We start from the raw sequence: 14608 nt of genomic DNA, 5'->3' as shown, positions 1-14608 counted from the left end.
TCATACTTCAATAAAATTATATTAATGAGCTACTGGTCCCATTTTTATATGTAATTGTATGACTTGGTCAGCAAGGGGAGCAAGAATTTTTGCTAGGCTGCCGAATTTGACTCAGATTCCATTCCACTGTATAAAGCAGCTACCAGCTGGAGCTTAAAACGTATTTTTTTTTATCTGCACATGTATATTTATCTTTCCTAGGCTTTTCTAAAAAAATTCCTAACAGTACTGAGTGCGACTTTGAATGAAGCAGAATAAACTGCAATTTCAGTGATGTGAAACTTTATTGACATAGGTTTGGGATTTAGGTTCAGTTATTATGTATGCTGAAACAAATTCACCAATATTAATTTCTAAATTGCTACCTTGACTAAATTGGCAGACCTAATATAAGAATTGTTTTATTGAAGATAAAAAATGCAGGTAACTTTGTTAATGGTGTTTTCGTATTCATGTTTCTGGACCTTAGTGTAGCCATTAGAGAAGATAAAGGAAGATCTGCAGTAAAAAGTTTCTGTACCAAGTTTCTGCTAACATTATTTTTTGGTCCAGTTTCCTGAAAGAAAAATACTGGCAGTAAACAAAGCACAGATATTGAGAATTTTTAACAGGAAATGTCAATATATTGATTCAGACAATTTGAATTTAATAGATTAATCAGGAGAAAAAATGGAAATGATGCTATTGGAAAATGAGCCACAAAAAAGAAAGAAATAGTATGACAGACTTGGCTTGCATTTTGATCAACATAGTCTTAAATGACTGTTCAGTGGACATTTTTATCTTGTTGGGGCTAGAACTTTGTGCAAAAATGATAGAGTGGCATATTAGTATTTCAGTTATAGAGCAGATGAAATGGAAATTTTGAAGGATATATTAAAAATTGGGGGAATTTAATTAGGGATGGTTCTCCGACCCTAGTTATACCTATGACGGGGAAAAATAAACGGGGTTACCCATTTGGGGCCTCAAAAAAAAAAAAAAAATTGGGGGAAGTTGAACAAAGCTGGAGTCGAGCCAAAGATAGAGAATGAAAAGTTAAAAGTTTTGTGCCAAGGTCAGCCCATTTAAGACATGTCTTTGTATGTAACATTTAATATTTTGTAGTGAAAAATCAATTTTGATTGATTTCCAACAAAAATATTAACTTCTTTTGAAAAGATCTGGAAGGTGATAATCAGATTTTTTCTTTCGTTCAGTTCTGTCATCATTGTATGTTAAATGAGTTCATTAAATTTTCATTAATGTTTTACATACTATGACTTTTAATACTGTCCATTTCATTAAGTGTTTATCTGGACATTGTGCTGAGAATTATTCAGTACTCAGCATTTTCATTTAAAATGTCTTTAAAGTTAACCTTTCACAGCTTGTTATAAAACTGAAATTTATAAAACTGAAATTTTTAGAAAAAATGGGTTAAATTATTACTATTTGTAGGACATAAGTTTTAGTGATTTTTTTGATTGCATTGATCCTGGAAAGAACAGTCCAAGAAAAGTAGATTTCCAGCTAATTTATCATTGAAATTTGAATTCCCCATCAGAATTTTAGTTTTGTCGAAACCCAAAGTTTTATGCTAACAAAATAAAATGATTTAAATTAAATGAAAAAGAAATAGTTCTTTCAAATGATAGACAAAATTAGTTCTTTGTTAGAGTTTTCTCTGCCAAATGTATTGGTCTTTGTTAGATTCAGGGCTGTCAGAGCGGCACAAAACTATTTGGTTAATCAGATTTTGGTCAACTGTATTTGTTCAAAACTTAACAAACTGATCATTTACACATATTTATGTTCGCCCAGTTCTTAATACAAGTAGATTTTCACTAGAAGTATTTCGAAAATTTGATTTTCCTATTCTGGTTGCCCAACCAAGATAGAGTTATTTAGCACAAATATAAATTAATTTAACGTATTAAGGAATAATATGAATATAAGGGCTACTGTATCAAAGTTAGCCCGCCCGCTTAGCTCAGTAGTTAAGAGCGTTGGTCTATGGATCGCGGGGTCGCGAGTTCGATCCTCAGGCGGGGCGTATGTTCTCCGTGACTATTTGATAAACGACATTGTGTCTGAAATCATTAGTCCTCCACCTCTGATTCATGTGGGGAAGTTAGCAGTTACTTGCGGAGAACAGGTTTGTACTGGTTCAGAATCCAGGAACACTGGTTAGGTTAACTGCCCGCCGTTACATGACTGAAATACTGTTGAAAAACGGTGTTAAACCCAAAACAAACTGTATCAAAGTTGTCAAAGATTTGCATTGACAAGTATATATTTTGCCAAAATTCATTAGAAATGCGGTTATTGAATTATTATAACCTCCCTTTGTCTAGGTTGTGCAACCAAGATAGAATGAAAATAGAGTTACGAAACTACGTGCTGTTTTAAAACTTACCTTTTGTTTCAGGTAGTTGAAATATCCCACTATTTATCAAAATTTAATGCAAATGTAAAACTAGAAATTATAATGAAATCAAAAGAAAGAAACCACTTCTTTTATACTTTTATAGCAAAGGGAGGTAACTATGATATTTCAGAAAAACTAATATAATACCATTTCCAACAGGGATCTAACTCTATATAATGCGTCTTTTGATCCTTGAATTAATCTCTAACAGAATATAGGAAAACTGAAAAATGTCATAAAATGTTGCTCATATATGATGCAGCACCTTTAAGAAGCTAGGAAATTCTGCGTAAAGCAATCACACCTTGTAATTCTAGGGCTTTTTATGCCCCCGGAGATACAGCATCCAGCCTTCTACATACTAGATTTGTATGTAGTGTGTATCCCTTTGGGCTGCTTCGGGGTCATCATTTAAGGAAGCTACCCAGATGGCCTTGGGTAGTTTGGTTGTACTACTGATCCGTCCTAAGGGGCACCTGAGGTATACCTCCACCAGTAAAAGCTTAAAGAGTCTCCATGTAACATAAATTATGTCTTTGACCTAAAAATAAAACGCCATTGAATCAACAAAGGATCTACAAAAATGTTTAGAATATAAGATCTTTAATCACTAGAGCTTTGTGATAATTTTAACTCCCCAAAAATTTTAACTAGTCACTTTTAAGTGCTAAATCTTGGTAATCCAATTTGACAGGGGTACTGTTTATCAGTGCATTTACCCATCACATTGTGACAAATCAAGCCCAATACTATTTAGCATGAATTGACCACTTGACATATAGGTTGACATTCTGACCCTAATTGCTGGTGGTATTTCTCCCCATGCATATAGATTAAATACCAATTTGGTATAAAATTACGGTACTTGAGAAGTTCGTGGAGGTTTTTAGTAAGTGGCTGGTATTTTTGCATTGTTACTAAATGGATAGGTTAATGGTTAAGGCTTAAAAGACTGTTAAATAATACAGTTGATAAAGCAGTCTAGATCCACAGGATTTAGATAATTATAGAATACTTGCAAGGTGTCTTACCGTTAAACATTAGAATGCTGATAAGCTGTAATCATTGAAATTGATGGGTGAAATACGGTACAGTTGAAGCAATTAAGAAAGCAGTACTTTGGTATGAAGAGCTTTAAACAAAATCAATGGATATATTTCATCTAACAGCTGAGGCAAAATATTCTGTGGGGAAAATTTTAATATTTAATATATGGGAAGTGTCACATGTAATACATACAATTAAAAATAAATACAAATATAAAATTGATAGATGAAAATAAAAAAGCCACACAAAAAAACAGCTTAGAGAGTTCAATTTGTATTGATTAAAAGAGGCAAGAAAGTCTTCCATCTTGGTTGTAGAAGGTTGGTTGTTCATTTGGGTGCTGAATGAAAACTGGATGGGCCTACAAGATTAGCAACAGTGGCTATGCAGCACAACATAGTCAAATAAAAACAGATAAAAACAAAAACAGGGGCCTGCTAGTACTTTAATGTCTTGAATAGATACGGTCTTTCATTGTACAGAGTTTTGCCATGTTATTTGACCTTTAGAAGCTACTTGTGTGGCTTGAAAGCCAACAAAAGGAATAAACTTAAAAGAAACTGGGAAGATAAATGCCCTGTTGCTTGAAAAGATACAGTTTGTATTAAATTTTGTTGATTGCTAAGTCTAGTTTCAGTATTTGATAAATGTAATATTTAGCCCACCATCATCAGATGGTGGGCTATTAAAATCACTCTGCGTCCGTGGTCCGTCCGTCCGTCCGTCCGTTAACAATTACTCGTTATCGCATCTCCTCAGAAACTACTGGGGGGATTTTGACCAAACTTTGTCAGAATGATGTATTGGTACCCTAGTTGTGTCCCCCTGAAAATCAGACTGGTTCAACAATTTTTGATTGAGTTATGGCCCTTTGTTTATTTCTATATTTTACATAGATTTATATAGGGAAAAACTTTGAAAACCTTCTTGTCCAAAACCACAGAGCCTAGGGCTTTGATATTTGGTTTGAAGCATCATCTAGTGGTCCTCTACCAAGTTGATTCAAATTATTTCTCTGGGGTCAAATATAGCCCCGCCCTGGGGGTCACATGGTTTATATAGACTTATATAGGGAAAAACTTTGGAAAACCTCTTGTCCAAAACCACAGGGTCTAGGGCTTTGATATTTTGTATGTGACATCATCTAGTGGTCTTCAACTAAGATTGTTCAAATTATATCCCTAGGGTCAAATATGGCCCCGCCCTGGGGGTCATATGGTTTACATAGACTTATATAGGGAAAAAACTTCGAAAATCTTCTTGTCCAAACCACAAAGCCTAAGGCTTTGATACTTGTAATGTAGCATCATCTAGTGGTTCTCTACCAAGTTTGTTCAAATTATCCCCCTAGGGTCAAAAATGGCCCCGCCCCGGGGGTCACATGGTTCATATAGACTTATATAGGGAAAAGCTTTTAAAATGTTCTTGTCAATAACTGCAACATTCAAATTTGGACCACATGTACATTTTTGAGTGGCAAGATGAACCCTGACATGAGTTGACCTTGTTTTTAACCTAGTGACCTACTTTCACATTTCTGTAGCTACAGCCTTCAAATTTGGACCACATGTATATTTTTGAGTGGCAAGATGAACCTTGACATGAGTTGACCTTGATTTTGACCTAGTGACCTACTTTCACATTTCTGTAGCTACAGCCTTCAAATTTGGACCACATGCATAGTTTTGTGCACTGGAAAAAACTTTGACCTTGATTTTGACCTAGTGACCTGCTTTCACATTTTTGAAGGTACAGGCGTTTAATTTGGACCATATGCATAGTTCCGTGTTTCCAAATGAAATTTGTCATTGATTTTGACCTAGTGACCTACTTTCACATTTCTCAAGCTACAGCCTTCAAATTTGGACCACATGCATAGTTTTGTGTACTGAAAAAAACTTTGACCTTCACATTGACCTAGTGACCTACTTTCACATTTTTGAAGGTACAGGCTTCAAATTTGGACCACATGCATAGTTTTGTTTTCCGAAATAAAATTTGACCTTGATTTTGACCTAGTGACCTACTTTTTCATTTCTCAAGCTACAGCCTTCAAATTTGGACCACTTGCATAGTTTTGTGTACTGAAATGAACTTTGACCGTTACATTGACCTAGTGACCTACTTTCATATTTTTAAGGTACAGGCTTCAAATTTGGACCACATGCATAGTTTTGTATTCCGAAATAAAATTTGACCTTGATTTTGACCTAGTGACCTACTTTTACATTTCTCAAGCTACAGCCTTCAAATTTGGACCACATGCATAGTTTTGTGTACCAAAACAAACTTTGACCTTTACATTGACCTAGTGACCTACTTTCACATTTTTGAAGATACAGGCTTCAAATTTGGACCACATGCATAGTTTTTTGTTCAAAAATAAAATTTGACCTTGATTTTGACCTCGTGACCTACTTTTACATTTCTCGAGCTACAGCCTTCAAATTTGGACCACTTGCATAGTCTTGTGTATCGCAATGAACTTTGACCTTAAGATTGACCTAGTGACCTACTTTCACATTTCTGTAGCTACAGGCTTCAAATTTGGACCACATGCATAGGATTGTGTACCGAAACAAACTTTGACCTTGACATTGACCTAGTGACCTACTTTCACATTTCTCAAGCTACAGCTTTCGAATTTGAACCACATGCACAGTGTTGTGTACGGAAATGAAATTTGACCTTGAGCTAGTCAATAAATCTTGAAATTTGGAACACTCAGAAATGGCACATTGGTGGGCGCCAAGATCACTCTGTGATCTCTTGTTCTATTTTGTCTCTGTCTTCATATCTTCTCTGATTCTGAGTTACAAGTTACATGTGGAGAATTGGCTACATTTCTGCAAAAGTGGGTGTAATTTACACATCAGTTGTAGTTTATTGCTTATAAATGATGTATCAGCAGAAATGTATGTCGGGTTACACAGATGTGTGTAGTAACACAAATGTATAATGGTTACATAAGTGTATATCGGTAACGTTGGTGTGTTAACGATTTTAAAACCTACGTATTTCAGAGAGCTGGGTGGTGAGGCATTGATGGAAACGATTACACAGAGGGTTCGGGATATGGGAGAAATCTTCTGTAATAATTATGTCCAGGTAAATGTATGGTCTTTCCTAAAAAGTATTTTTGAATTTGAATTTGTTTAAATAATACATTAAATTCCGCAGTTTGAATACTAAATGTGCTTCAGTGTCAGTGCCTGCTATTTAATACTGATTGCTTACAAAGGGAATGTAATCTAACTGTGTTAAGCAGAAAGCCAAGGAATCAACACAATCTGGCTGCTTAAAGGCAGGTGGCTAGTGACCAGTTGAAATTTGAACAAAAAATCAATTCTGGAAGTTTAATAGTTGACTGGCTGCTTAAGACAGTAAGTGACTGCTTCATACGAGTAGCTCCTTGGTGGGTTCAACTGCAGTTTGCATTTTCTTATGCATGTTAATGGAGGCGGAACTAAGGTATCTCTTTACATCTACCAGTACTAAATATTTTGTGAAAAACTGATATTAAAAATAAGTTTTTTTAACAGTTAATACTGTTCAGAATTATTTTAGAATATTTGCTGTTTGTTTTTCAGTACAAGTTTGATAAGGTAGATCAAAGAGAATTTTGTTTGTACCAGAAAATTAGTGAGCAGGTTGTGTTTAATGTATTTATTGTGTTTTACAGGCTTCAGAAAATCACCCCGGTAGTCAGCTAGACTTTGCTAAACGTAGACTCCAGCTTGGCGAAAGTTTGTACTATAAAACATTGGAGGGTATACTGTCGGGAGAAAGGAAAAGAACAGAGAACTGTAAAGATCATAAAAGCAATATTACTGTAAGTTGACACACTTGCAGACAAGTACTCTTGTTGCGGGGGAGTTTGCTACAGGGAGATGTAGTAGTTTGGAGGTTATTTTTATACGCCTGTCTCTGAAAGAGCGGGGCGTATTATATGAAAACTCATGGCGGCAGCAGCGGGCTGGCAGTTGGCGTCCAAAGCATGTCCACACTCTGAAGTCGAACAGTTTTCATCGGATCTTCACCAAACTTACTGACAATGTTTGTGGGCTTAATATCTCCGCCAAGTACGATAACCACCCAAATCCCCCCAGGTACTCTTGGATTATGCCCCTTGAATTAGGTCAAGTTCGATGTCGGTGGGTATTTTGTGACAGTCTGGCACTCTGTAAAAGATTTGGATAAGCTGTGCAAGAGTCTGATTATACAAATTGGTAAACTTAATTTGATAATGGTAAATTAGTATGGGGGCAGCACATGAAGTGAACAGAGGTTCCGCGCAGACAAAATGACCTGTGAAACTACTTCACAGCCTACAATGTGAATAATGATCTTTAGTGAGTGAGTGTACATGACAAAAGTGATATGCAGACCAGTTTAATGTGCATTCTTTGCAGTTGGTAGCAAAAACAATACACAATCAAAATTTACACCAGAATTATATTTCATAAATGTTTTCATATGTTATTGAAATGCACAAACACACACACAAAGCAGTTACTTTTACAAACTAGGACTGTCCATGGCCAAGTGGTTACGGTCGCTGACTTCAAATCACTTGCCCCTCATTGATGTGGGTTCAGGCCTCACTCGGGGCGTTGAATTCTTCATGTGATGGCTTACAGAAGGTCGGTGGTTCTACCCAGGTGCTGCTTGTTATTAAATTATGCACGAAGGGGCACCTGGGATCTTCCTGCACCATCAAAGCTGGAAAGTCGCCATATGACCTATAATTGTGTTGGTGCGACGTTAATCCCAATAAACTTACAAACTAAAAAAAAATACTTGTTAGATGGATAAATTTTCGCCTTTCAGTCTCTAGGAATGTAGGTTCAGACACTTCTGGGTTCATCACATTGCACCTATCGTGACTCGAAGACTTTTTTCAAGTCTGCAAAATACATTATGCTTTCTTCATGACTGATGAGATATTAAGTGAACCAAAGTTCTTTTCCTGTAAAGCTATTATTGAAAACTGAGTCCTATATTCACTGACTTTTTATTTTCAATATTGTTCTTTTTCTGTGGAGTCAACTGTGTCCTATAGTCAGTGACCTTTAAGTTTTTTAAATTGGCTTGTAATTCATCACTGGCTTCGTATATTTGTTTATTAATTAATCATATTATTATGTTGCAGGGTTTGTTGGAGCATGACTTGTTTCACAGGTCGTTGTTTGCTTGCTGTCTAGAGATTATAATCTTCTCATACAATTCTCAGAGGTAGGTCTATTGTAGAACGTGTTTCATGCTATTTTTGTGGTAAAAAGGAAATTATTGAATATTGGAAAGAAAAAAGATTCTGTCACTTTTGTTAGTTACTGAGTAAACCTTTTAGTTGCAGATATTATTTAAAAGAAAATATTTTTTCTAGTCCTCCTTTACTTCTAAATCCATCATGTTTCTGGTATTTTGCCAAGACAGTTAGTTCTAATTTTGCAGTATGCCATTCTGCATGATACAGAGCTTTCTTTTTAGATGTAAAGTCTAACAGACCCTCCTGAATTGTATAATAATTTTTATGAGAAATTTGTTTAGAATTATTATGTAAATTGAAGACAATGGCAGAGTCATTTACTCAAGTATTTGGTCAACACACTGTTACCTATTTTACTCATTAAAAGATCAGCAAGGGCAAGGTTAATCTGTTCCCAGATAAATTGTGAAACCCACTCGGCATTCAGAGTAGGTCAGATCTGTTCTGTTGGGTAGCACTGCAAATAGTTTTCCTTAAAAATGGAGACCAGATGTAACGCGAAAGTAGCAGTAAGTAGTATACATAAATGTAAATGATTAGACATTTTTTAGTGCTGTCTATTAAATGATTTTATATTCTCTATTACTGTATGGTTATAAAAGGTCGCTAACTTAGTCACTAGCTTGGGTTTCCGAAAGTGGTGGACAGGGTTTCTTGTTGGCTTAATTCTTTCCATTGAGGATGCAGCTGACAAGTTGAAAGTCAGTTATACAAAAACTGGTTGCTCACCTGTAAGTCAGGGGCACAGTTACACCAGGTTGCCAGCCATCGACCAGTTGCTTGCCCGCGCAAGATTGGTTTTGTTGTACCTGTTTGCCCGCTTGCTTTAGAGGGGTATAAGTTCTATCAAGTTGTCCGCCTGCACAAGAGGGGCACAGTTATACTAAGTTGCCAGCTCATATTGGGACTCGCTCCATCTTTGAAAGCTTGCTAGTCGCCATACAACCAAAACTGTTACAAAAGAGTATTCCCGTAATGTTCCATATTATTCAGTGTCATTTCAAGATGGGGTCCAGAATTGACCAGTCAGATGCAGGAGATATGAGATATGGTCTCCAAACTTTTATCATATTTGATCTTGAAAATTGCAATAGCATTTTCAGCTTGTAATTAAAGCCCAGGTTATGTATAGGTTTTGTTGTATCTAGAGTAAAATTTACTATTATTCAAAGTGAAGGGTTGGTGCCTCTGTTTGATGTTATGCTCTCTTGAAAGAATTACTTCAGAGAAATTTTGACAGGTAATTAGGCCTTGGAAGACTTGCTGTTAGATCAGCTGAGTAGAACGTCCTTTGATGGAGTTGGGACAAGCAGAATAATGCATTAATTTGCATATAAATCAATTTTCAAAGAATACGTTACTGTATTGGAAGAATAAACTGAAAGAAACAAAGAAAATGTTAATTGTTTGCTTTGGGTTAAAATGAAAAACATCACAGAAATGGAGTGTTTGTTGCGTTAATTCAGCACTTATATTTTTAAGAGCATCTGTTCATAATATATGTTATATAATGCTTTGAAGTGGTATATTCACATTGCTGATCTATTATTTTGCTTTATGTAGTTTGGGAAATCATGTGTGACCTAAAGTTTTTTCATTGTATTGTGTCAAGGACTATTGCACAATGCAAGTTATAGAAGATGGTTTATTTATATATGTCTATAAACTGTTGCATTAAATATTACATTTAGCAAAATAAAAGGTGTTATTAAACTAATAAAATGTAAAATTACCATATATTATAGGTGTCTTAAATGTCTGTTATTGTGCTCCAGCAATAATAGCACAATATTTAATAATGGTACTAATGCATTATTGAAGTTATTATGCAATATCAAAAGAAAATGTGATCAAGAAAAACATAAAGATTTTAATGTATATAGTAAATGTGCATTTTGAGACATTTATTATATTTTTATGTGCATTAATCATATATTCAGTTAGAAAAAAATGTTGATATTAAAGTTAATGTGTCCCACTTTCATAATGAGAACTGGGAGGTAATACAGATTTTTCCATGTACATTCATCTAAAATCAGATTTGTGTGTTGAGCTTATATAATTGCAAGCAGATCTTTCTTAGCCGGTCTATGTATTTCAAAAGTAGATAACAGTAAAATTCTGAAAATTCTTAATTTGGCCAAAAAGGTGTTTACATGGAGACAAGAACTTGTTATTTCAAATTGTAAAAATAAATGGAAGTTTTATTTGTTCATTAGAATTTAATTTTGCATTTTGACACAACCACAGTAGTCAAACAAGAGTCCCTCACAAATAATAATGATTTCTATGTAATTGAAGGGAGGTAATTCTTGGAATTATGTCCTTTTTATGCCCCCTGCACAGCGTTTTTTTTTTCACCAAAATATTCGGCGAAATTCGGCCCCATTCCCCCCTCGAAATAGTATGTTTTTTTCCCCTTTCCGATGCCTAAAATTCCCCTCCGAAAATAAAAAATAAAATGCCAATTAATTAAATCATAATTCACTAGTTTATTTTATTTATTTTCATATAGAAAACAGTTCACCGCGGTATCTCGCGTTTTGTTTACATCAACACCGTTTGGAGTAACTTCCCTTGATAAATCAGTATCATCGAAGCGCTTTATTATTCTGCACAACAACGCTGTTGAATGATAGTCTGTAAATGATTTGCATTCTATTTGTTTGGCCGGGTAGTGTTGAGTTTTCCATCTTCTAGTCAGTCAGGATTTGATTTTATGCTTTGGGAAAGGACTAGTCCAACGCATACATTTTTTTACAGTTTGTTTTTTATTGTGACAGGTCAAATGTAACAGTGACTGCAAATGTCAGAATTTGACAGAAATAAAAAAAAACGGCCACTAACCGACTTGTTTAGGAAAGGACCAGATGTCTGCTTTAAATTTTGGTAGTCTAATGGATGTCTTATCCTCTACATTTGAAAAATTTATTCAGATATTTGGTATTGATATGCTACATTGTGTTATATGCATGATATGTCATGTCACAATGTTCTTATGGGCCCTGAATTTATCAATAAACTTGAAACTATAGTTTATTTACACACAAATGAAAATTCCCCTTTTCTTAGTTTTACGTCGTATTTTTCCCCCTCCAAAGGGCACCGAGCCCCTTCCCCCAAAACTGAAAAAAATCACTGCTGCATCTACTGATGCGGAAGGCATATAGTGATTGTCCTGTCCGTTCGTTCGTTCGTCAGTACGAGGTTAACCAAATGGGACCGTTTCGTCTAGCATGAATACCCCTTACTAGAATGACTTGATACTAATGCAGATGTAACCTGTGACCATTCCTCATCTTCAGACATCACCTGGCCTCAGTTTGACCTTGAACTTGACCTCGTTTTGGACTTTGGTTGCTTTGTATCGACAAGGATGCCACCGGGGGGCATCAAGCGTTTATTGAACGCAGCTCCTTGTCATATTTATGTAATCACCTTATTGTGAAATGTAACATTATTGTGGATTTTCCTGTTGCTAGTGAAAAGGATCAAGACACAGTAAAAACGAAATGTATTTGTTCTTATTTCAGAATGTTCCCATGGATTGTTGATATATTTGATTTAAGCCCGTACCATTTCTACAAGGTGATAGAGATAATAGTGAGAGAGGAGGAGGGATTGTCACGTGATGTCGTCAAACATCTTAATCATGTAAGTAATTAAAATGTTGCCCCCTCAGAAAAGGGAGTCCTTCAAATTTGCCCCGGATTGTTAGTTTGGACATCCCAGATATCTTGTTTGTTAGTTTCATGTAGATGTGGTTGAAACTGTTCATAGATTGTTGCCTATGATGTATAGATATACATGAAAACTTTGACAGAGTAAAAGCCCTAAGAAAATTAGTTACAACCTTTAAGGAGCAGCTGTGTTCTGTTCTACAGGATGTTAGGATGTTAAAAGTTTTGGCATTTTTTCAGAATGTTTATTATGTTCTTTTACTGCTGTAGTCTAGTGCCCGCTTTTAATGTGGGAGGTAATGGGTTTGCTCTATAGTCATATATACCAAAGGCGTGGAAAATAGTTCTAGTAGCTTCCTCCCTTTTGCTCAGCATTGAGGATAGTACTAGGACTGTCGGCCCAGTGTCGGTATAATGTAACTTGGTAGGGTATCCTATAACGTGTCTAAGGCGTGATATTCCAGTGAGGCAGCGCTATAAAGTTTGGCATTGTTCTCACTGCTACAAGTAGACTATTATTTATATGACTAAAAAGTTGTTGAAAAGGATGCTAAACCCAAACACACAATACACACACATATATATTATGTTCTTTATCATGGTATTGTGCTCTTATAATTCAACATACAAAAGAGGAGATATTCAAGATGAAAATAGAAATATCTTGTTTTGTTATGTCAATATATCTAGGTGTATTAATGCATTGCAATCTGACTAAAGTACATCTCCTATTACGCTACGCATAGGATCTGAAAACGACCTATTCATTGCCTCGTTCTGGCGGCCCTTTCACTAGCCAATCAGAGCCTAGCTTACAACATCTTGCAAATCTACCGGTAGCATTGACTTTTGATATTTACAATTCTTATGTCGTAATGTATCAGATAGCCTGTTAGCTCAGTCGGTAGGCCACTTGCTTTGTAAGCGAGGGGTCCCGGGTTCGAGTCCTGGAATAACTGCATATTTTTCTTACTCTTTGAAAATCGAACAAGTAATCTGATTGGATAACATAAAAATAGCAATAATGGAAATCCAAAATATACAGAAGACGAATGTGAATGGGTCGTTCTCAGATCTTCGTTTAGAAGATCAAGCACTTTAGTCAGATTGTAATGCATTGTAGTAGGAAAATTAACTTTATTTAGTAGCACTGTCTGTGTTTTATAGCAAATATAACTTTTATAGTGAAATGCTGTTTCTGTTAGTTGATTAAATGACTATTACAATCATGCTGTTTGTATTTGTAGGTAGAGGAATGTATATTAGAGAGTTTGGCATGGAGAAGTGACTCTCCTGTCTGGGAGGCAATAAAGTCACAGAACTCTGATATTCCACTCTCAGCAGAGGTACATTAACTACTTTAATTGTTCTGTGTTTGCAAGATTGTAAGGGTTTTACTTTACAGTTAGGGAGTTCATGGCGGATTTGGAATCACTGGCCCCTCGCTGCTGTGGGTTCAAAACCTGCAGTTGGTGTAAAATTCATTGATACGAGGAAACCATCCAGCTGGTTCACAGAAGTTTGGTGGTTCTACCCAGGTGCCAGTTTATGCCAGAAATAATATCTGGAGGGATATCTCGAGTTTATCAAAAGCTCGAATGTCACTTTATGACCTAAAGTTGTCGGTGTGACTTGAAACCCAACAGAACTAACATATTTAACTGTCAGATTTTGTTAATATTGACCAGATTTTGAGTGCCTGAAAAATGTACTTTATAGATTGTCTTGGTTCATCGGCTGAAATAATATTATACTACAGAATTTAAAATTAGAGATTGAAGTAGTTGTCATTTTAACAAGTAGAATTTTAACATTGTGTTTTAAATTGCATTTGGAGTTGATAATAGATTTTAATTTTGATAGCTTCAATTTAAACTTGTGGACATACATGCTTAATATATGTAGTTGGCTCTTGTAACACATACAGTTAAAGATTGAGCTGTTATAAATTTCATTTTCATCCTGTGTTTGTTTCAGGTATCTTTACCTGCACATTCAGATCAGTCAAGATTAAGCTTACGGCGGATTGTCCTGGACAAACAAACTACAAAAGGTTAGTGATACATTTAGTTAGTACAGAAAGTATTTTGTCAAATAAAATTTTCTTCATAAATTTCTGCATAAACATTTATGTTTTAAAAGTATCTTAAGATCCAAAATTGTTTGTTCTGTGTTTTTAATCCTGGTAACATGAAAGTTTAT

At 35.4% G+C, this 14608-nt stretch overlaps 1 protein-coding gene across 2 annotated transcripts in view; it reads left to right on the top strand.

Annotated features, from left to right (window-relative positions):
* Window positions 1–14608, top strand: part of LOC123548615 (retinoblastoma-like protein 2) — a 74619-nt gene that overhangs the window by 44950 nt on the left and 15061 nt on the right. For both annotated transcript variants that reach the window (XM_053546313.1, XM_053546312.1), the window contains 6 exons: window positions 6481–6565; window positions 7140–7289; window positions 8610–8692; window positions 12260–12380; window positions 13654–13752; window positions 14384–14459. In XM_053546313.1, coding sequence (XP_053402288.1) covers window positions 6481–6565; window positions 7140–7289; window positions 8610–8692; window positions 12260–12380; window positions 13654–13752; window positions 14384–14459 — 614 coding nt within the window. The remainder of the gene's footprint in view (window positions 1–6480; window positions 6566–7139; window positions 7290–8609; window positions 8693–12259; window positions 12381–13653; window positions 13753–14383; window positions 14460–14608) is intronic.

This window comes from Mercenaria mercenaria, chromosome 6, assembly GCF_021730395.1.
Source record: "Mercenaria mercenaria strain notata chromosome 6, MADL_Memer_1, whole genome shotgun sequence".
Classification (NCBI taxonomy): Eukaryota; Metazoa; Mollusca; class Bivalvia; order Venerida; family Veneridae; genus Mercenaria; species Mercenaria mercenaria.
Note: the sequence above shows the minus strand (reverse complement) of the source record. Positions and strands in the feature narration are given on the sequence as shown.